General features: G+C 39.2%; 1 protein-coding gene across 1 annotated transcript in view; it reads left to right on the top strand.

Annotated features, from left to right (window-relative positions):
- The window catches only part of LOC131239117 (uncharacterized), an 87,939-nt gene that overhangs the window by 10,912 nt on the left and 51,618 nt on the right, over nucleotides 1–25,409 (top strand). Inside the window, 12 exon segments of the mRNA XM_058236675.1 lie at nucleotides 7,006–7,177; nucleotides 13,899–13,970; nucleotides 14,066–14,134; nucleotides 14,223–14,294; nucleotides 16,501–16,572; nucleotides 16,702–16,773; nucleotides 16,890–16,961; nucleotides 17,057–17,128; nucleotides 17,210–17,281; nucleotides 17,376–17,447; nucleotides 18,881–18,952; nucleotides 19,058–19,129. Coding sequence (XP_058092658.1) covers nucleotides 7,006–7,177; nucleotides 13,899–13,970; nucleotides 14,066–14,134; nucleotides 14,223–14,294; nucleotides 16,501–16,572; nucleotides 16,702–16,773; nucleotides 16,890–16,961; nucleotides 17,057–17,128; nucleotides 17,210–17,281; nucleotides 17,376–17,447; nucleotides 18,881–18,952; nucleotides 19,058–19,129 — 961 coding nt within the window.

Here is a 25,409-nt window from a genome sequence, read left to right as displayed (position 1 = left end):
TTTGTAGCTCCAATCCTACCCAAATGCTTCTAACAACCACGTGTAATATTTATCCCAGCATTCAACAAACAATCCATGTGGATTTCTCATTTGGACATTTCATCAAACACATAGACCATATTAACTATAACTTACATTTTATCAATTGATTACATAGAGAAAATTATACATATGCATAAGACAATAAAAATCCTATCTCAATACTCGTAGTAAATACAAATCATCAACAATTTTCTCATTTAGACAATTTACCAAACACATAGACTATGTTAGTTACAACATATGTTTTATCAATTCTTTATATAGAGAAATCTATATGCATATGACAATGATGAATCTTGGATTAGTAATCATGGCAAGCACTAATCATTTTCTATTGCTCATTTAAACATTTCAACAAATACATAAGTTGCATCGTTCATTTATCACAGTTCACAGGTGTATCTCATACAGAAATCAACGTATTTAAGACAATACGGTAGCAATCAAGATAAGAATAAACATTAGCTAACATGAAAGCACTGATAAACCTTAACCTAAGCGTTTATAGTCCGCACCTTTCGTTAGTACGCTCGACTCGGACTCCATCCAAATTCTACGTTTCTAAAAATGGAATGCCGGGCACCTAAATGATGAAACTAGTTAGCTAGGTTAACGAAAAACTATCCGGGAACTCTACATCGATATTAGGGTTGGTATTTCTTACTCGAAATTGTAGCCGAAAGAAGTTTGGTAGCGCAAAGGGACGATGCTTAGGCACGTGGATTTGTTGGAGAAGATTTCCCACAGCGATCTCCCAAATTTCCTCCTCTCTTTTTTCTTTTCTCCTCTCTCCCTCTAGGGTTTGTGAAATTCGTATATGAGAGAGAGAGAGGGTGAAATGAGAGCTATTTATAGCCCCAGATGTGGTGCAAATGGCCCCAGGGCCACTTTATACTATGTTTCTACCTTGTGGGCGGCCATTTCTGACGAACAGGGCTCTTAGGGAGGCCCACGGCTCATCTACGTCATGGGATACGCTCCCTGACAATGGATCAACACTAGGACACAATTTTGGTGCGATCGGATAAGCCGATCGACCGTGGAGAGCCTGTGTCAGATCAACAGTCATACGTGTCCAATCGGGGCCACGGCTATACGAATATGTGTAGGGAAATTTCCTTTCTCTAAGTGTGAAGTTTGGTCACAAACTAATAGTCAGAAATGCTCAACTTTGCGTAAGAGCGAATGACCCAATTCACTTAAATTTCAGTTCATTTTCTTAAGGTATTTGCGTTTCCCATGCACTTAACCCAAGGCTCAAGTTGGGTGTTTCTGGACACTGTTTGGGCTTGGTTTTCGCGATGGTTGTCAAGCCCAGCAGGATGGACATCGTCCTATAATTCCAAGGTCATCGGACCCCCGATGTGCAGTCTAGGTCCGTTACTGAGTTTCAGTGTACTCCCGAGAGCGACAGGCCCTTGGGATTTCTTATGCGTTTTCAAATAGTATTAGTCTAGTGGTACCCATGATTTTTGGCCTTCTCATTTGTGAAAATGGTGGCCCAAGCTTAATCCACCAATTACTTAACTAAATTACATCTAAGTTATATAACCGGACGCAGTCCTTGGGTTGTTCTTCCTGAGGTTGTACTCGATCTTTGTACGGATTTTTCCGAGACGTTATAATGTCTTAGTCCCATAGTGACTAATCATCCTTTCAGACTAACTACGGATCATCACCTTAATAAGTTATTGCTTCACCAACTAGCTACACAGAAACGAGTCTTTGGTTAGGTGGATTCCTCATTTTGCTCCTTAGTCAAATCTTTGGCAATCAGTCACATCCTCTTTGACTATTCATATCTGAGTCCACAATTACGACTCTATCATATAACAGATACTGAGTATCACTTTTATTATGACAGTTTTCATATCACCAGTTCTAATTACAACCGTCTTAGCCCTAAATGTATTCTTACCATTCAACCAACTTCACTAGCCCACCATTCAACCAAGTGGTGGTAAAGTCAAACAGACTTATTGTATCTACAGTACAAAGAGGCTAGCATATGACAACTAAAATATAGTATAACCTTCATATAATCATATTATAACATTATCATGTTATCACATGTTCTCTAACATATGAAATGTTAGCCAATTTATCGATTAATGATTACAATTCAATACAATCAATGATAGCCAATTTATCGATTAATGGTTACAATTCAATACAATCAATGAAATTTTGTGGTTGAATATAAAGAAAAAGGTCTAAGATCCTAAACAATTAGGACATCTCAATCAATGATCAAGTATAATGACCGATGATTTGTTCATTAAACATGGCCCCCCACAAGTGCAGAAGTCTACTAATCATAAAAAGTAAAATATTATAAGTAAACTTACACCAAACTTAGCTTCTAGTAAGAATAGAGTTTAGCTTGAAAATTTCATTGATCGAATAATCATTTGTTGAATTTGGACCATTGACCATTTTCTTTCTGACCATTTATTTGATAGTTATCAATTTGATCATTAAAACATGCAATTAGTTTAATTCCTGACATCTTATATCCAAGAGCTACACGTCAACATAAAACATGTGTATATTGATCCATAACATTCAACATATAGTTTCTTTAGTGCAAATTTTCAATTTTATGTCAACCCATTTATTAAATACATATTGACTAAACTTGGATTCCATGCGTTAAGTGGTTTATGCATCCGAGTGCACCCCACAATTTCAAATCTAGCCTTAATATATATATCTATGGCCCACCTGATAAACCTATTAACCAAACCTTGAGTTAAGAAAAATCTTTCATAGGAACTATCATATGAATTGATTAGATCTAAAATGTTCTAGATTGACACATGATCGGATATAAATAACATTTCCTTCACCTTTCTAAGCAGGCAATATTGTTTAAAAAGTATGGTAAACGATACTAAAAGTGAATGTAAGTTGTTTCATAAATTGGCATGTGCATTTGTCACCCTATCAACAACTTTATGTATAAAAGCAATAATATGAATAATTTATAAAAAGGTAGTGATAAGTGTGTCACACGGTTAAGTGATATGTGCTGACGGTCCGTCTGTTATTGGACCCAATATTCTATAATATTACTTTCTACATAATAAAATGTAAGTCAGAATTAACATTGAATTAAGGCACATTCACTACTAGTCCACTTGGGAAATTCAAGTCACCCTTTGCTTCATCATAAGTGAAACTCTAGAGAGACAAGCATTCATATAATGTGAGTTAACTAGTACTTAATATTTAGAAAAGTAGCACACATGTAAGATCTAGGCCTTTCATCTATTAGGCACGCAAAAGGTAATATTTTAAAAATACACCAGCCTAATCATCCTACATGGGCCAATATAATATTTGTATGGATCTGTAATTTTGGAACCTTGTACATTCATTTCTAAGTGCATCTTTAAGCTAATTTGGTTTTACCAGTGCATCTAAGTACATAATCCCTACAATTTAAAATCTTTATAAATAGAATTCTTTCCACATATGTACAATTTCTGAGTGTCTATGTATCAAGAGTCATACATTGGTTAATGTTTCATGTTGTAATGGGAAGAATATATTTTATACACATGACACATGGATACAAAACTCAAACATATCAATCATCAACCCATATAGGATGGATCAAAGGCCACAAGATACATGAAATGATACAAAAAGAATAATGTGCGCTGTCTATAGATACACAGTGATAAGTGGGCCCTTGGTTTGATAGACTTGGTCATTGATCTAATCAAGTTTAATATAACATACCCCCATATTCCTTATGTGCGCTCATTATCATAAAGGTTAACCACACCCATTATTGGTCTATCCTATAACTTAATTTTTAAGTCATTATGAATACGAATAAGGACCGAATAATGAACTACTCATGCTACAAATATGTGTGAGTGATACCTTAGTGTGTAACCGTGCATTCTACTACATTTCTAAAGATCAACATTAATATATTTATTCATTCTATGCACATTAATCACACAAAAATCAACTCCTCAACATGCACTTGATCAAAATGACATGTTATATTTTGTTCTACCACCAACATATGGAAGGCCTCATCTTTTCACGATCCATATCATACACTCTTGTGCCACCCACCATCAGTAGTGATCAAATATTTTTCAAAATCTTTCATCTGAATTTCTTAGACATAAAGTGGACAGTAAACCATCCACTTGCAGTCTACAAGTTGGACATATAAGATTGTCCAATGGAGGAATATTGTGGTGACACAAATTATACATGGTTTGGCACATTAGCTGAATAGTAATGATCACTAAAAGTTGGGCCTGAATTAGATTGTCCAAAGACATATATCATATAGAATTATATATTGCATGTGTATAAACCATAGTGCTATGCAAAAGTAGTAAAATGTTGCCTAAGAGAACAAATCCATGAGAGAATAAATCCACGAGCAGTTAGGATAAATAATTCTAACCAACATAAAAAAATATTCCACAACTATTCCTCATCTTCTTTGTACTTTTTTTAAAAAACAAAAACTACACCATGAATATCCAAACAGCAACACACGTCTACCCGATAGAGATCAACAAAACTCTTTCATATAAGATCTCTATTTTAAAAAGGAAATTAAAACGGTTATAACTACCTCCCTTCTCCACATTTTTTTCATTTTTTTTTTTAAAATTAGAGTAGTATCTACCATATTTGTCTGTGAGTATCTTTGAGATAGTATAATATAGATCATTGATCCAAGTGCAAATAACAAAGATGGACATTTACAACATCATGATCAAACAATTAGGATAGAAGTTATCAAATGGTTTTCCATAGTTTATTTTATTTTATTTTATTTTTATTTTTATTTTATTTTTATTTTTTTAATGAGATTGCCCAAGAAATATCATTATTGGGACATTCTAGTCCTTCTAGATCTGAAAATTTTCTTCCCATGAATGTGGAGCATACCGTATATTTCTCTCTTAGCTGTCAACATTTGTCCACAATTAGAATGGCTGGGAACATCTATTCCCGAATAAGATCATGAATTCGGGGCATGATGCAATGGTAGAGATGTTTCCATGATAGAGTTCACTAGATGGACAATCCCAATCAAAACACCCATTGGAGGAGAGGGCAACAAAGATGTGTGTAAAATAAAGAACAAAATCCTTTTGACTTACAGAAAGAAATTTACACCATAAAAATTAAGAGAACTATGGTTGTATCATATGAATCAATGGTTTGTCTTTATGGTCACAAATTGATTAAATAATTAGATTGATTTATCAATGTGATTTTTTTTTAATGCATGTATTGTTAATACACACATGTTAACTTCCACAGATACAATCCCACCTTTCCTTCTTTTTTTTAAAAAAAAATATTTTTTTATACCAAGTAAAGACCAATTTTGTACCCACCATTTTATTTTATTGTTTAATTTATAGGCAAGACAAATTGCCTTATATATGAGATGCATGTCACATTTTAAGATATATGACTTGCCACAATTTGGTGTGTTACCTAATACATCAATGCATCAAGAAATCACAACATTACCATGCTGTTGAAAATCTATTATATAGGTGAGCATGTGTAGGATTTCGGTCAATTATTTTTCTTTTTAAATAAATGGCCACTACGAAACTTGTAAGAGTCAATAGATGACCCTATCTACATAACATGTAAACTGTTTCACACTAAACCTAAGTTTGTGTGGCCATGGTGCACTTAGCTACACTATCACATCTCTAAATAATTTTTCAAACTCAAATTCGATTTCAAGATTGTTGGGATATGGAGTTTGGAAAACTATTTAGATAAAATAAATTTAAATTTAAATTTAAAATGAGAAAATAGAAAACTTATCGGTTTGTAGAAGTTAAGGCATGATGTAAGTCACTCGGCTTAAAATCGAATTTGCTCCCCTTGGACAACGTCTCAAGTGCGACAGGTTTCCAGAGTAATCGACCTCCAGGATACAATGACTATGACCCGGTCCCAGCGGTGCACTTATTGTACACGGGCTTAAACCATTTATAGTCTTAACCTGAACTAGAAATACTTAAACACAATTTTTAAAACAAAACCTAACTTTTTAATCCATTGCAAAACTTAAAAGTAGAAGTCTATTTATAGACTTTGTGAAGACACACTTTCAAAAAGGGTTGTAACTATTAGGTTTAAACCCAATTGGTGCGACCATTAGGCTTAAAAAGACAACTTTTCAAGACAAAAAATGAAAGGATGCAACCTTTCGGACTGATGTGAAAAGACACATCCGTATGGCATGTGCGCACCTATGGCCAACGTATATTTTGAAACACCAATTTGATTTAAAATAATTTAAAATACAACATATCTAACTTGATTTAATACATCAAATACAACATGATAGTGGTGAGCTCCTCACCATGTCCTTATTGATGGCCATTTGTACTCTGTAAGCATATTGTAGGGTCTAGGGACCACATACTTTTAGCACTATGCAAGCATGTAGTTGGGTCCATGGACCATATACTTTAGCAGCGCTATATTTTTATTTATTTTTCGAGCAAGTTCTAAGACAAATACAGGTTATGATTTTCATTGATATCGCTTGCATTACAATGGGAAGGTTATTGTATCTTAATTTCTTAAAGACACATCTTCCTGCCTGCACCATTTACCCTGTTTCCCTGCCATTTTTTCCAACCCTTATTGACTGACATTTGTTGTGAGCACACAATTCATAATTATAATCTATATTCCCATTTTATGATAAGCACAACTTCATTCACCCAGGGAGTATTTGAATTTGGTGCACACATTATTTTCCACTATCTAAAGCCAATTGGAAGAAAAATATAATATCTTAAAATTTGAATTTTCAAGTACATATTAAAATTACATTGCTTGATACTGGGAGATATGTGTGCCCCAAGTCTCTGCACGCAGACAGCTTTGCTTATGTGAAAGCAAATGTTTAGTGACAATCGCTGTCCTATTTTAACTCAGTTGAAGCGCTCGGAGATATTGCAAAGGAGTTGGGCATAACGACTTGGGATTTCAATAAGGTCCTTTGTTGCGAAGAATCAGATCCGGCGATTGGCGCTGCTCCCATCGACGAGGAACAGAAGAACTCCATCACGTGCAATCGTACCGTGGAACCTTGGCATGTCGTAAACATGTAAGCTTCGCCAAGCTTCTTTTATACATGAGAATGATTTTTCTATGTGAGGGGGTCTGATAATGTTTACAGCTCATATGTCAACCCCATATGCCGCAAGCCACAGTAAGAAGCTTACATTGAAAGGATGACTGTGGCTGTCACCATTTGTGAATGGATTTAAAACAAGGAAAAGAAAATTTTCAATGGCTTGCATCCAACTCTAGAAATCAAAAGGTAAGGATCATTAATTAACCGTGATTATGGAATACACACACAGAGATATATGCATATACATATCTATACATAGAAAGAGAGTACACGCTGCAGAGTAAAATATCATCTGTGATTGCCCATCTAATTACCCCTACCATAGATGGACACTAACTCTTAGCATAATGTAGATTAGATGTCGTCTTTATAGTTTATGCATCCCAACGTCTCACTAGACACATCACATGTGAAGCGTACTGTGAAGCACCGGTGGAATAGATAAGCTAGAGCGAGCCGAGGCTAGTCCTGCCCTGGTCACTCGAGCCCTGACCTTGGTTCTAATTGGGCTAACAAGGCCCTGGCCTTGGCCCTACTCAGGGCTGAAATACCCGTGGCCCCGGGGCTGCAAGGAATAATGAATATAAAAGGGTGGATCCATATGGGTGTGGAATCCAAGTCTCCCAAGTGGGTACCAAAGTGTAAATGACCTGTTAAAAACAACATGGTTTGGCTAGTGACCAGCTGGCTGGTGTCAAAGTTTTGTGGGCTTTATCCATGCTGTCCATCCATTGGGACCAGTTCGTTGGACATCCAAGCCATGCATCATGCGGGTTCCACGTTTAAATAACAAAAGAAAGAAAAAAAAAAACCTTTGGCCTGTCTTTGGGTAAAAAATTTATGAAAATAGTTTATTTAGAAATACACACACACAATATACACATGGACTTTCCTAAGAAAGTTTATCAATATTAATAAGCCCCAAGGGATTGTTTCGCATCTCTACTCTAGTGCAATGCGAGCTTTTCAAATAAGAGCAAATCTAATAAGTTCTTTTTGTTCTATCTCTTGTTTTAAATAAGCTCATTGGCTAAAATTATTTTTTCAACAAAATAATAATAATAATAACAATAAAACTCTTTTTTGACATAAGCGCGTTTGGTGAAACCTTTAAATAAAAGTTTTTTTTTCTAAGGATAGTTAATATCAATTTTAAATATTACGATAATCCCATTATAAGAGCAATTCACATAATTGTTTCAGTGGATCTCACCATGGATGTACCATGCCTTAAATGACATAAGAATAGATGGCTACAATCTCCATGTTTTAAGACATTTGTACCATTTATTATGTCATACATTGGATGTGGATCATCCATCATATGGAACCTACCTACCTTTGTGTGGACCATCCATGGTGTGAGCCAAACCTTTAAAGTGGGTGTCCATCATGTGAGGCCCGTTTTAGATGTGGACCATTCATCAATTGGGATTGACCTTTGACGTGGACTATCGTTATGTGGATCCCACCTTGATGTAGGTCATCCATCAAGTGGGGCCCACCATCAATGGTAATTGTCCTTTTTGTAGGGCCCATTAATGTCCACTACCCATCACCCACCACATAAAGTCTACATTTGATGTGTCTATAGTGTGGGCCCAACCTTCAAAGCGTATTGCCCATCATGTGGGGCCCACTTTTGATATCCACCATCCATCATGTGGGACACCCTTTTATGTAAATCATACATCATGTTGAGCTACTTTGGATATGGGTTGTCCATCACACAAGACCTTGGATGTGGACCATCCATCACAATGGGCCACACTTTGACATGGGCCATCCATCAAGTGAAGCCCACTATATCATTATGTGGGCCCACCTTGATGTGAATAATTTATTGTGTGGGCCCCACATTCAATATGGGTTGCTAAACATGTGGGCCCACCTTTGATGTCAACCGCCCATCAAGTGGGTACCACCTTTGTTGTGGATAGTCCATCATGTTGGGCCACACTTTGATTTGGCCCATCCATCATATGGGCCTTACCTTTGATGTGAACAGTGCATTATGTGGGCCCACCTTGATCTGAACCATTCATCTTATGAGATCCCACCTTCAATGTGGGTTGTTCATCATGTCGGTGCACCTTCGACGTCCACCATCAATAATATGGGTCCAACATTTGTTGTGGACCATCCATCATATGGAGCCCACTTGATGTGGATAGTTCATCATGTGGGGTCCACATTTTGATCTGGACCCTCTATCATGTGGAACCCACTTTTGATGTGCACCATCCATCATGTTGGTCCCACCATTGTTGCAGGCATGCCATCATGTGTGGCCCACTTGATGTGGATAGTCATCATGTGGGGCCACATTTTGATATGAGTCATACATTATGCAGGACCCACCTTTGATGTCCACCGTTTATCATGTGGATCCCACCATTACTATGGACCGTCCATCGTGCGGGCCCCACCTTTGATACAGACTGTCTATCATGCCGAGCCCAACCTTCAATATGGGTTGTTTATCATGTGAGTCCACCTTTGATGTCAACCTTCCATCATGTGGTCCCACATTTAATATCCACCATCCATCACATGGGTCCCACCTTTGATGGGGACCATCCATTAGGTGGGATCTACTTAATGTGATCATCCATCATGTGGGGCCACACTTTGATGTGGGCCATCCATCATGTGAGGCCCACCTTTGATCTAACCTTGCATTATGTGGGCCCACCTTGTTGAGGACCATTCATCATGTGGGGCCCCACCTTCAATATGGGTCATGCATCATGTGGGCCGTAAAGAGATCATAAGATAGTAATACGAAAATTACTTGAAAAGTGTAAGGAAAAATTTGTCCAAATATCTACCAAAATTGTCCATCGGCATTAGCCAAATAAGCTCTTAAAAAATATGTGATTTTCCCATCACGTATTATTATTATTTTTTTAAAGGTTTTTGAGTAACTTCTAAAATATTAAACTGAAAATTTAAAGCTTTATCAAACAATCCATTTTCAAATTAAGAACTGCTCTTTTAGAATAAGCAAATAAGCTCTCATTATGCCAAACAACTCTTCACTTTCTAATGGATGCTTATTTGTTCCTTGAATGGGAGATTGAAAAAATGTACTTGTATTTCTATTTATCCTTATTGTTGATGATTGGGCTGCTCAAAGGTTCTTCCTTACATGGGCGATTTCTAGTCATCAACAAACATACATTTTGATTGAATTAGGAAATATTAGTGAGAATTACCATGTGACCCGTTTATTAATCAATTGAGGTTGAACGAATAACGTAAACTCGTGCCTACATCCATTTGATCGTGGCCCTACCCAGCCCAGCTCGGGTACCCGCAGGGCCTACCAGAGACCATTCATGCCCGTAATTGGCACCTTAATTTTCTGTGGAGAGATGGTTCTACCATGCTCCGGCTCCACAGCTTTCATTTCACCTACTCACCTAGGATGGCCTACAACCCAAAACCCACAATTTCAAACCAAGTAGACAATCTTGCTGTAGGTTTAGAGGATCTCAATGAAAAAGACGATCAATCAAAAGCCAACTTAGGTTTATTTCAACACAAGTAATCCAATGGAGTGCAGGGTATGGCATTCTCCCAGACATAGATTGGGTACTGCAGGCATGACATTGTAGGATTTGACTAGATGGTTTATTCTATTAAGTAAGACCCATCTTTAATTGCGGCCTACTGAGTTAGTGATTTTTTACGGTGGGCTTTCAAACACCACTGTTCCCAGTGATGTGGACCACCTGTGATTTGGATCTGCTTCATTTTTGAGCTAGTACCCTAAAATAAGAAGTGTAAAAACATATCTACAGCATGAATATACAATACATACATCAAGGTGGTCCCGAATGTCATGGCCTGACCAAACTCAGTGTTACTCAACCCTGACCAATTCTGCTCCCATGCCGCCTAGTTTTGCTGGGGACCAACTTGTTGAGCAGCAAATGGTTCTTTCTTCTGTCAGGAGATGGAACCATGGAGTCTGAAGCACCGTAATACTTTACAGGATACGTCGAAGAGTGATATTCAAATCAGGTTGCCCAAATGCAGGGCCCTAGCATGAATGGTCTGTCTCAAAAATCACTCTCCATTAGACAATCCTTTCCATTTGATTAGTGTAAAAAAGAAGAAGCTGCAGGGAAAACCAACGCAAAGTATAGGATTTGTCTCATGGTTACTGTTGGGGGGAAAATATAACAAGTCCTTTGAGTCGGCTTAAGAGTTGACAGAATTAGTGAGGCAGTGGCTTGGACTCGTTGGACGCCAGGTCTAGAGAAAGCCCAAAGTCCATAAGGCGCTGGATGGAGAGATGTGGTTTGAATCGTGTGGCGTCTAGCCCGGCCGTAGCCTGAGTGTCCTAAGTCATGAAGTGAAGCCTTCAAAGGAGGAAATGCACCTCAAACCTCAATCGAAAGTTTCATAGAGGAAAACCCAAGCCGACCTAAGATCAGTTGGCTTTAGAGCCGCCCGAGCTTTAGTCCGACTGAAAGGTTGAGTCGGCCAATAGAGTGGACGGAGATTAGCTGTAAAACTTGTCTCGGTGCGACCGTGATAAAAGTTGGCCGAGTTATATCATTTCATATCTGGAAATTACCTAGTAAAACTCTAGATTTCTACTCAGGATTTTCAGGAGATAAGGCTAAAAGATCTCCGAGAATCTGGGAAATATCAGGGATTACGGATCTCATGAGATCCGTAATCTACTCTAATTACAGAAGCGTTATGGGGCGTAATACCGTTATAAATACAAGAGCCTTTACGATAAAAGGTATGAAAAATCTCTCGTCCAAAAACCTTTAATCCAAGACCTAGGTTCTGACTTTAGCATCGGAGGGTCCCCTGTTAAAGCCAGCGTTACCTTTTTCCTTTTATCTGTGCAAGTCTAAGGGTCGCTATTGGTGCGAATCGAAAACAGCATAAACAATTATATTTCGAAACTCTGATGTCAGTGTACGATGGACTGGGGGGACGAGATTTGGATTCGGTAGTGTCCCACTAGTTGGTGCCGGAAAAGCTCTATAGTCCCCTCCACGATGTATGTGTTTTATCCACGCTGTTCATCCATTTTCACAACTCATTTTAGGGCATGAGCCTAAAACGAGGGAGATCCAAATCTCAAGTGAACCACACCACAAGAAACAGTAGTGACTGCATACCCACCTTTAAAAAATTCCCTAGGGCCTATTGTAATGTTTATTTGCCATCCGACCTGTTGATTAACTCTCACAAGCTTAGATGAAGATAAAAACCATAAATATCAGTTTATCCAAATTTTGTTGTCCCCTTGACATTTAGATCTACCTCATTTTTTGCTCATGACTTAAAATGAGCTGGTAAAATAGATGGATAAAACACATATATCGATGTATGGTAGGCCCCACAGCACTAAGCAGTGATGAGATCCGACTGGGATTCTGTAGTGACCCTCCAATACTGATGTCAGTGCTATGGCCTGTACAATGATGTATGTGTTTTATTCATGTCGACCATCTATTTTACCAGCTCATATTAGGGCATTATCCCAAAAATGAGGTATATCTAAACCTCAGGTGAACTACACCATAGGAAAAGGTGGTGATTGAATGTCCACCATGAAAAACTTCTCTGGGGCACAAAAGTTTCAGATCAAGCTGATATATGTGTTTTCCCCTCATATAAGTCTGAGTGACCTAATCAACAGGTTGGATGGCAAATGATCATCGAAATGGCTCATCGGAATCTTTTAATGGTAGGTGTTCAATCACCACTGTTTTTGTGTTGTGTGGTCCACCTGAGATTTGGATCCGACTCATTTTGGGCTCACGCACTGAGATGAACTGGAAAAATGGATGTAGTGGGGATAAAGCACATGCATCATCGTGGAGCCCAAAAGCTTTTCCAGCACCAACCAGTACCGAGATGTTGGTATTGGAGGGGTCACCACCGAATCTGAATCCACCGGGATATCGGCGACGCGGATTGCGTACTGAGTAAAGTAAACTCTGTGGGGTCCACATGATTTACATATTTTATCCACTCCGTCCATCCATTTTAAAAGATAATTTGAGGGCCCTAGCCCAAAAAATAAGTATATCCAAATCTCAACTGGGCCTCACCATGGGAAAAAGTGTGAATTCAAATTCTACCGTCGAAAATTTCTTGGGGGCCACAGAAGTTTTGGATCGATCTGTTACTTATTTTTTCCCTTCATCCATCTCTGTGTGATCTTATGAACAGGTTGGATGACAAATAAACATCATTGTGGGCCCTACCAAGGTTTCAACCGTGGAAATCATTATTTCCACTGTTTCCTATGGTGTGGTCCACTTGAGCTTTGGGGGTGTTTAAATTTTCGAGTCGCTAATTAAAATGATCTGTAAAAACGGATGGACGGCGTGGATAACACATAAACATTCACGGTAGGCCCAACTGAGTTTACTCAGTACGATAAAAGCGTACTGAGTAACACAGTACGCAATCCTATGAATTTCCAAACGCAGTGAAATTGTAATAATTACTATTTCCCGGGTATTTCCCATTTCTTTGAAAAACAAACAGGCCCTAACTGGGTCAGATTCCTACATCGCCTTGCCACGTGTCCTGTAGAGAGATTGCTCCATCATATTATTACGTATTTACGGTTCTTGGATTCTTACCGTATTAACTCTTCTATCGACGAGAAAGCCGACTTGAAGCCGTACCTCCCTGTTTGCTGCAGAACTCTCAAACGTCAGGATCTTCAAGGTGTGCTTCCGAAAGAGCTTGTCAGGCTTCCCCACCTCCAGCACATGTAAGAACGTTTCTAGTTATCTTCTCTCAGCATAATTTCACCTCCAAACAAAATGCTTTTCATCTTATCCACCCTCTTCTCCATGTCTTTTACAGCGATCTCGCTCGCAACTATCTCAACGGTTCCATCCCTCCCCAATGGGGTACCTTGCCATTAGTGTACATGTTAGCTTTCCATACTCTTTCCCCTGTTCATTTTAGCAGATGAAAGTTTGGTTTTCTAAAATTAACCAAGGGGAGATGTTTATTGCAGCAACGTTCAGGGAAACCGCTTATCTGGGACAATCCCAAAGGCACTCGGAAACATCTCCACTCTAACAATTCTGTATGTATTTTATCTCACTGTTATTTCCATTATCTTTAAGAGGGACATACAAAATGTTCATCTAAGGGTGGATTTGGATGCTTGTAAGTTGTTTAAGTTGTAAGTTGCCTGTAACTAATTAATTACAGGTGAAAGTTAGTTACAGGTAATCCTACTTATGTAAGTTGTAAATTATTTATACGTAAATTGGTTTTTGTAATTGATGACTTGTAAGTTATAGGTAAGAAGCTATATGTTACACCAACTAGAACTAGGAGTATGGAATCATTAAAAAAATCAAATTGACACATTAAAAAAGACTTGGATAAAAAAATATCATTTTGTTGAACTCGTCTTGATAAATAGTTAAGACAATTCTTAAATTAAACTAATCATCAGGTGGGTCATAAAAGTGGGCCCATATATTTGAAATAAATGTAATGTGGAACAAAACTAAGACATCATTCTTCACATGTTCTTAGATAATATGATTTTGACTGATATCAAATAAAGAAGAAACTCCATCGTTCAGCAACAGATAGTGTAGAGATGTAAAACAGAAGTACACAATGGCAGAAATGCTTTAAAGAATACCAGGGTGATCACCGAAACGGTTTACATTCACAAATTTTAGAATGGGCTATCACAAATTTTCACAAAAGTAGGTCCAGTTGACATATGATCCATCCATTTGTTTAAAAAATAATAAAGATATATATCAAATACATGTGGAAAATTAGCAGAAAGAACAGAAAAAGTCCTCAAAGAAAAATCACTTAGATTACAATGGAGGGCTAAAAATTAGTCCAATATGTTTCAGACATTGTGGGCAATATGATGAGTAGACCGTCCTGTTTTTTGGGCCGAAGCCCTAAAATCAGTTGGCAAAACCAATGGATGGCATGGATCAAGCATACAGTACATTACAGCGGGCCCACTATCATGGCCTTGCTTTTTTTTTTTTTTTAGCTTGTTAGTACACCTACTGTCAGTTCACACTTCACTGTTAGCCACCCCCACTAGGGAATCGATACCAAGACCTCAGTGTTGAAATGAGGTATCTTTCACTCAGTCTACTACTTGAGCTATGGATCAGGGTGTATGGCCTTGCTTAATTGGGCCACCCCATTTTCAATGAACGTGGATTGTCTGCAACAGCTAGGTGGGGCCCACTGTGATGTTTGTCAATTAAAATTTTGGGTTATTATTGATCATCCACAAAATGCCAAAATCATCCGCAAATTTAGCAAGATGTGATCAATTTGGTCTTCTAATCATTATACAAACAGTTCCCAACAAGAAATATAAAAAATCCACTTACCTCTAGTTTTTAATTTCCCCTAGAATGGCCCTTGGAGCTTTAATCCATTCAGGAACCTTAAATCGTCAGTGTTTAATCTTGTTTTTGTGCACAAGGTCGAAATTGAAGTAAGAAGGGGGGAGAAATGTGAAAGAAGAAGAGTGGAAAAAAAGAAGAAGCACATTTGCAGGGATTTTTATAAATAATAATAAAAAAAGGAAGGTCGTTGCTCGACCATTACCGGTGCCATTCAAATGTCACACCCGTAATGGCCGCTACAGTTCACTTTTCCAGGGTCACGCTATTACGGCAATAACATTCATCATTCCAAATATAAATTAGAATATGAGTTGATATGTAAAACTATATTACATACACAATATATGTATTAGAGTGACACATAGTACCATGTGTTTGAGGAACTAGGAAGTAGCATACTGTGTATATCCTTGGTTGCACATGACCAAACCATCTCAATCTGCTCTCCATAATTTTCTCTTTTGAGTACTATTTACCATGCTGCATCAGGTGACCCTACTGTTAGTTCTATTCTTCGTAATCTTTCCTTCATGTACACTTCCCCATCCTTGCAATATTCAATCTTTGTTCATATTGACTTCTAAGAAAGCAAATATGCATATACATATATAGATGCCATTTGGTTTGACCCGTGGTCTGTGAATTAAAATTTTGGGTTATTTCTTAGAGAGAAAATGAATGCTTGTAGAGGGAGAAAACATTAAAAGTCAACCTCTTTGTATTGTGTTTGTAACTCCAAAAATTTGATCCTCCCTGCCTTTTATTTTTTTCTACCACCCTAAATCCCAAACTTCAATTATGAAACTCAAGATGACCTCATCTGATTTCTCTTTTGTAAATTACATGTGGCCTCTTTCTGCGTGATGCTGATAGGAATTGAATTTTCAGGATCCTTGAAGCCAACCAGTTTTCTGGACATCTGCCACAAGAGCTTGGGAATCTGACCAACTTAGAGAAAGTGTAATACTTACTTCATTATATTGACTTTTGGGTCTTTCTCGAGTTGCCATGTTGTTGGAAACTTCACTTAATTTGACTGATTGACTTCTTCTTCTTCCTTTTTTCCTTTTTTTCTTTTAACAATTGAAGCCAATTTTCTTCAAATGAGTTCACTGGGGAGCTGCCAACGACATTTGCTAAGCTTGCTGAGATGCACGATTTGTAGGAGATTTAACTTTATTTTTCCTCTTACATGTACAAAGTTCATCAATTGCTCAAGAGTCAACACTAGAATGCTTATTTTTGTTTCTTTTTCTTTTCTTTTTTTCACAATGCAGTAGGATAAATGATAACCGCATGAATGGAATGATACCTGATTTTATTCAGAGCTGGCCTAACCTCACCAGATTGTAAGCATTTCCGTTCTTCTCAATACATGAGTTTTTAAATGATAGAATTCTTAAACTTATTCCTTATCATATTTCATTTATATTGTCATTGACAGAGAAATGATAGGAAGTGGTTTAAGAGGGCCTATTCCTCCCGGCATTTCTCAGCTTGGAGAATTAACTAATCTGTAAGTAAGATTTTGTTGAGTTCATATTGTTAGTTGTTTTGTGTCACTTGGCAAAAAATGAATGGAATGCTTAATATTCAGGAGGATCAGTGACATAAATGGGACTGGGGTGGCTTTTCCGCAGTTGAATAAAATGATGAAACTAAAAACATTGTAAGTTGAGTGCTTATCATTTTCATTCTCTTAAAGTAATACCAATTCCCATTATCTGGTACTATTGCAGAGCTTACTTTTAGTTCTGTTGCAGGACACTGCGCAACTGTAATATTTCAGATGTGATCCCTTCATATATTTGGCAGTTACCGAGCTTGAGAAAATTGTAAGCCGATTCTTTTAGTAAGACCAAAATTTAGCAGAGATGTTGGATTTCACCTTGTCTTACTAGAGCAGTATACTTCTATAGTTCAGAGACTCTTGAAGGAAGAAGATTGATTCAGGATGGTGCCTGTTGTGGTCACGATCAGCTCACAAACTCAATCGCAATGTATTTTGGAATAGATAAATGCAATAATTTTTAAAATAAGCAATTGGATTGGTGAGTTTGAATCTTACAGCACAAGTTGAAAAGCATCACACTGTCAAGCAGGCAATGCAAATGCAAAGCATCATACCTTTTATGAGCATAGCATCAAACCAGGTGCGAATTGAGCATCACAACCAATCGTTTTTTGAGGAAAGGCTCCGTCAAGCAAAAGGATCTCTCTTTATGCATAGAAACTCTAGTGTCATTCAATCATTCATAAAATAGTCTTTACAAGTCAAAGAAAAAAAAACACTAACTTAATCCCAACCATTTGCTATATCTAACATAACCATCCATTTTAATGAATTATTAAAAATGACTAAGACATCCCCAATTCCCATCGCAACAATAGTTTGTAATTCACTCAAAATTCATGTTAGAATTGCATGATCTTGGTGTTACTGACAGATCTCTTAAATCTGTATATATGCTGGTTCGATGACATCAAACTAGCTTTGATGTCATCAAAGCCAGCTCGATGACATCGAAGCAAACTCGATGAAATCGAATTTTTCCGCATTTTTCAGCCCTGGTCGCTAGACAATTTTGGTCCTTCTTCGATGACATCGAACTAGGTTTACGCAGATTCGTTTGCAGAAACGCAGATTCTGCGATTTTTTGTTTCCTATTCCGCTTATACTTGTTTCCAAAGCTATAAATAGGGTTGTATACGGACTGGGAGGGTATTCTAAGGGGTTCTAAGTATTTCCAAAAAGGGTCTAGGGTTTCAAGGGGTGGAGAAAAGGAGAGGTTTGAGGATTACTCAAGCCGGGTATGTCCTCTATCTTTGTAATCTGTGCTTTTATAGTGGAATTTTTTGTCGCTTTGTGCTGTGGTTTTTTCCCGAAAGTTTCCATGTTAAATCTCTGTGTTCCTTTGTGTTTGCTTGGTGCTCTTGGATTGTTATCCTAGACCTAGATCTGTGTGATTCCGCAGACCAAATCCCAACACTTGGCCTCATTTTAGAGCTCAGTAGGATTTCAAACTGGAATAAGTCTTTAACTAGGACATGATTTGGTGCCCAAAAAGTGACTCATGTCACTCGTACATCATTGGGATTTGAAGATGGCTATGAAGAACCAGAAAATACAGCAACTCTATGTATTTTTGTCTCTTCCTCTCCCCTAGTCTTTACCATTATAAGAATATGAAAAAATAAAATGAATTAGCACATTTTCTTTTGAGAGAAACCCCTATTCTTATCTCCTCTTGTGATTTTTTCATGGCAGAGACCTTAGCTTTAACAAACTGACTGGAAATCTTTCAAGCATCTCGCCTAATACATTTTATCTGGAATTTGTGTAAGTGATTTTCTTTCTTTCTATAACTCTTACTGCAACTCTTTGTATTATATTACAATAGACCAATGCTCAATCTCAGGAGTAGATGATGCTTCTTTTGATTAGGTACTTAACAAGGAACCTGCTAAGTGGATCTATACCTGACTGGATGTTGAAGTTGGGTCCAAGTACAAGCATGTACGTGTCTATTCTTGATTCTTAAATGCTTGAGGCTGTTGTTCACCACATTTGCATGCACTTTTAATATTTATATAATTTCTCCTAGCATATAATCTCTCTCTCTCTCTGTCTCTCTCCCGGCCCGCCCCCCCCCCCACAAAAAAAAAATAAAAAAATACATACACACACACAAAATATTAGGCTCTTATAGAGAAATGTTGAGTGTAGCAAATTACCAATTTATGCCAATTGCCTTGCCAGAGCAGAAAATGTGTCTAATATGAAATTACAATGAATTAGCAACCAACACAATTATCATTTATGCTTCTTTTTCTTCTTCTTCTTCTTCTTCTTCTTCTTCTTCTTCTTCTTCTTTTTTCACATGAAATATTTAAATAAACACCAATGGACAAAGATTATCTGAAAATGGATTGAATGCCAACCTACTTTGAATAGGAAATTGTGTATAAAAACTTTATCGTGACCTTGGGAGGGCAAAACCTAAGGATTTTTGGAAAAACTCCTTGGTGTAATCTTAATCTCGTAGGACTGTATAATGGATGTATTAAATGTGGAATGGCTTAGTGAAGAAAAGTAGAAAGAAGAGAGGAGGAGAAAAGATGGGATTAGGTTTGGAAGTCCCTGCCACCCTTTTCTTTTACAACCTCAAGTGAAAAACCTAAAATTCCAAAAATATCCTTATTACAATATCATAAGTACACATAAGGTTCGGGAGGAAAATCTATCAGTTCGAGAGCCTTTTTTTACAACAGGTAGTGGTGTTAGTACACGTGGGCTGGCTCAGATGCTGGTGCAAAAGGCTTGGGACTCGAGGTAGGTTTTGGGCGGCAGTATCAACGTTCAAAGGTCACGAGTAGACAACACGTATCCTGTGGATAGTGTTGAGATGACGGCACGACATTGTTCGGAGTATTACCGATATTATTGAAATATCCCTGATATTATCCATATCTCCAGCTTGGCGATATCGATAACTCCAATAACGATATCAATAACACTAGTAGTATAAAATTAAAAAAATAAATTCCTGGTAACGGTGATGTATCATCAAGTATCAACAATATTTTCGACTTCTAAGATGTTGCTTATATTGCCAATGTGTCAATATCGCCAATGAATTACCAATATTTTCAACTGTGTAAATTCCAGGTGTTGCTTGTATCGCCAATGTATAGGCGATATTTTAATAATATCTCCAATGTATCGATATCGCTAAATATTTGTTTATTAAAAAAAATTCCTTTCAAATTTTTTATGGGTGCATGGTTGTATGTAGTGTTGAAATTATTGACAATAATACCACATTATTGTCGTTATCACAATATGGACAATATCGAGACCACAATCTTTCATTTCCTTTCATGTTGTTGATGAATTCTTAGCGAAATATTGTGTGTTGTCAATATTTTGAAATATTAATGAATGTGTTGGATAGAAGGTTGGATGGTTTGATGGATTTTGGATGGATAGATTGGATTGATGGGATGGTTGGACTGATTTCTTATAATAGTAGATGCTTTTAATTCCCCATTAAATGAAAACTTACTATGTATGCATTCTTTTTGCAATTTTTTATTCATAAATATGCAAATATGTGTATTTTAACATCTCCTGAAGATTAACTAAAAAAATTCCACCATTTTCCCCATGTTTCCCCAAATTTTCAATTATCAAAAACATTATCAACAATATCGATATTGTTTCCATATCCTCAATGAGCAAAACTTGTAGTGATACTAATACTTTGAAAATCGGATGACGATTCAATCTCTTCCTTCATTTGTGATCATGACATGTGGCAGGATTGTTGGGGCACACGTGTTGGGGTGTGTGTGCCCCAACGCATGCACGCACGGACATACATATTCAAGTTTTTTGTCTCTAAGCGAACTGTTTCAACCCGAATCTCTGAGGACGTTTACTCAGCCCGAGGAAGATGGTTGCTCATCACTTCTTTTGCCAAAAGAGATGGAAGAAGGAGAGGAAGGGACCTTGGCTGAAGCTTTTATCAACTCTACTAGGACATTGATAGCAGCTGTGAGACCCATATCCTAGCCCGTACTGTTCCATAGGCTTCTGCGGTCCTCCCGATCGAATTTCGGCGACCCGCGATCTATAACCGGCAGTTGCGCGTGACCCTGAGTCGTATCCCGTATTCCAGAGTCGGCTCGACCCGAAACTTGTACCCTTACGACCGTGCTGTCGCCGTGGTTTCGATGCCGCGTCTCGCGCGCCGAGGCGATACCCGGGCCTGGAGATGTGGGCCCACGTTCAATTCGAGGAAAACGCCGTGCATTTGCAAAACCTGAGAAAACGTCATATCAATCCCATCAATCCCATCCATCAAGTACACATCACCTCACATGTCAAGTACATGCCCCATCCCCAAGCAACCCCTAAAGTCAACTCTCTCTCTCTCTCCACCCATCAAGTACACCCACCATCCCTCTCTCCCATCACTTCTCTCCCATCACCTCTCTCTCTCTCATTCTCTCTCTCCATTTTCAAGCAAACCCAAGGAGAGGAGAAAACTCCAACGTCCAAGCTCCATGAGAGAGCTTTGTGTGACCCACCTTCCTACCTCCCATCTCCACCATCCAACCATCCAATCTCCATCACCCTCCGTTAAAGTTGAAGTCAAGGAGCTAGGGATTTCATCGGACCAAGAAGAAACGAAAATGGTGGGTGATTTTGTTTGGATTTTATGATTTGAGGGTCCACATGGTGGGACCCACTCGATGTATGCATTGTATAGAGGGGCCCATAGTGGCGGGGTCCCTCCACCATCCGATTTCTCTCTCTCTCTCTCTCTCTCTCTCTCTCTCTCTCTCCTTTTTGTGTGATGATTGTGTGGCTCACTGTGATATATCCATGCCATCGGGCCGTCCATTTGGACGTGCTGGGTAGGGCCGACCACTGATGTATGGGTTTTATCAACACCGTCCATCTGACGGTGGACCCCATCCATATGGGACGCACTTTGATGTTTATATGTTATACACCCCATCCATGCATGGGACGTGGGGCCCATCTTGATAACGTGCTGAGTGCAGCACGTAGGGGCCACCATGATGTATCTGTTGATCCCAGTTGTCCATCATCTAGATGGTGGGCCAACAACAATTGTTGCTGTATTGACACAACAAGTTTTGTGGGCACTGATCACGAGGTAAGTGTGATTTCCACACCATCCATCCACCGTCCAGTCCTATGATATATGTGTTCTATCCTTGCTATGGGACCCATGTGATGTAAGGGTTTTATCCAGCTGTCCGTCCAGCGGAGCTGGGACGGTGGGTCCCACTACATCAACGTCAGCAAGTCTGTGGGCCACCATGAGGTATGGGTTTTATCCTAACCGTCTGTCCCTTGCTGGGACATGGACCCCACCCACGTGGCCCACCTGGAGGTATGTATTGCATCCCACCGTCCAGCAGTGGACGGTGGGGCCCTGATGTATGTATTCCAACCATGTTGTCCATCTGCAGGGGTCCCCACCCTATACTTGTGTCCAGCACTGTCTAGGCTACTAGACGGTGGGGCCCTCACCTTGATGTATTTTGCCTGGACGGTGGGACCCCCACCTTGATGTATGTTTTGGATCCACACCCCACGTGTGGGACCACTATGATGTATGTTTTATATCCACGTGGTCCATCTGTGCGGGACCCACATTGGTATATGTATTCTATATTCACGCGCTCCATCTACCAGGATGGTGGGTCCCACTACTGACTGACGTCAGCAAGTTATGTGGGCCATTTGATGTATGGGTTATATCCCAACCGTCCATCTATTTTGGCAGTGGATGTGGCCCACCTTGATATACGTATTCTATAGCCACACCGCTGTCTGTTTTGCTGGATAGGCGGGACCCCTTTGATGTATATATTCTATATCTGCACCGTCTGTCTGGATGGTGCTGTGTGACACACACCATGCTGTATGTGTTTCAACTGCGCCGTTCGTCCATTTTCTGGACGTGGCTCCCACCTTGGTATACGTATTATAGTTGCACCGTCCATTAGTTTGGACTCCACTATGATGTATTTGTTTCATCCACACCGTCCAGATGATCTGGACGGTGTTGGACATGTTTGGGCGGTGCCATGGGCTCCACCGCGATGTATGTTGTACCCACGTTGCCCATCTGGTGGGGCCCATTTGTTGCGTACGCGAGGCCCACCTGTTATATATATTAGGCCCATGTGATGGGGCCCACCTGTTGTGTATTGAGGCCCATGGGTTGTGTATTAGGCCGATGTCATGCGGCCCATTGTGATGTGTATTAGGCCCATTGGTGCAGCCCATGTGATGTAACCCACATTGATGTATTTATGGCCCATTTGCTGAGGCTTACCATGATATGTTTGTGGCCCATGGGACGTGGCCCATTATGATATATTTTCGGCCCATAAGATGTGGCCCACTTGATGTATATGAGACTGCCCACCTGTTGTGTATTTATGGCCCTTTTTGGCGTGACCCATTGAATTGTATTCGAGGCCCATAGTGATGTATATTTGAGGCTCACTTGCGATGTATTGAGGCCCATTGCGATGTTTATTAGGCTCATGTGATGCGGCCCAGTGTGATGTATGAGAGGTGTAGGTAATGAGGCCCATCGTGATATATATTAGGCCTTTGTGTGAGGCCATGGGCCCACTATATGTTTGGTCCTATGATGGTCAGTCCTTGGGAGCGATGTTGGTTAAATGTCCACATTGATGGGCAATGATGGTTAAATGTCCACATTGTGACCTTCCCTTAGGCCCTTTTTTTTAGGCCGATTGTCGATGCTGGTTATCAACACCACTTATGAGTATGTGATAGCATAGCATCATGATACATGCCCATATGCATCATCTGCATGTTTGTTATGAGATGTGGTTGACTATTGCATATGTCATTGGGCAAGTTATGAGACTCCCTGATAGGCATAGATTGTCTCACATGAGCGCACGGTATGCGTAGGATTGATGCATGGCTAGATTGTATGACTCATGTATCTTGCATTATGTGTTATGATTACTGTATGCCCTAGCAACATCAGGCTGTAGCCTCCACAGGCATATTGTGGATGGTTAGATAGGACACTGGAAATCTATTACTAGCATTGGGCTGCTATATAGGACATATAGTTTGGCCTTTTCACAGGAGACACCCCAACGTCTAGACTGAGTGGATACATAAGCACCCGATGTCGAATACCAGTAGGCCGCGTCTCCCATTGTGTCATAGTTGGTTGAGAAGGGGTTGTGGCCTTACCTGCCCGAGGGCAGTGGGCATAGCTAGGCTAAGTTTGACCAGCTCGTAATTGGGTCGGCTATCGACATGTCGGGTAGATATTGGCTGACTAATGGTTAGGCGGATAGTGAGGTCTCTTCCACTTGCATGGTTGCGCATCCAGTGGGCGATGATTACATGTAGAGTGTACTAGAGCCGATGATGATCTCAAAGATGTACGGTGTTGATATGTGGACTTATTGAGTAGGAGTTGTATACTCGGCATCTTACTCATTCATTCATTCACTATCCACTCGGGCTGGTGGTGCGTAACAAATTTGATATGTGTACCTTCACAATGGCCAGGATTTCGGTTAGGTGCGCGACTAACCCGAGATCAGGATTTTACAACATTGAGCCAGGTTATCCAAATTTAACTAATTAGTGTTTTCTCAGTTTTGAGATAGCCTGTGATACTACGTACTATCATCTCGACTTCACTCCAGCTTAATCATTTCATTCGCACCGCATATTGCATTGCATTCGCAACATTTAGCATTTTGAGTTACTATGTTTCTGCATTTATATGGCCTAGATACGGCTGACGGTATTCGTGAACTCACTAGGAATTGTATATTGCATTGCATCCTTGGTATCTGGTATTTGGCTCTTTATGACTCCTCATTTACATAGCTGATTTGTATTACGTACTTCGATATCGTGTGATTCATGATCTTGCCAGTATTTCCGATATTGTATGATTATGACATTGTATTGAATACTTGGCACTTACCTTGTGCACACACTTACACCACCCTCGTTGAGCTTGGAGCATGCAGCCATCTTCTAGAGCTTTGATTATTGATATACGTATTTCCCTTTTAGCACTGTATTCAAATGTTTATATTAGTGGATATGTAATGATGACGTTGCGTTTGTGATTTGGGTAAACTTGTGGTTATGCTTCTTACGAGATAAATGTACGTTGGAAAATCCTCCTTGTAGGATCCCAGGATCGGAATCTAGCGTATAGGCGCTGGGTGCCGAGAAT

This window comes from Magnolia sinica, chromosome 3, assembly GCF_029962835.1.
Source record: "Magnolia sinica isolate HGM2019 chromosome 3, MsV1, whole genome shotgun sequence".
In the NCBI taxonomy this organism is placed as follows: Eukaryota; Viridiplantae; Streptophyta; class Magnoliopsida; order Magnoliales; family Magnoliaceae; genus Magnolia; species Magnolia sinica.
The sequence above is the reverse complement of the archived record's forward strand: the minus strand, read 5'-3'. Positions and strand labels throughout refer to the sequence as shown.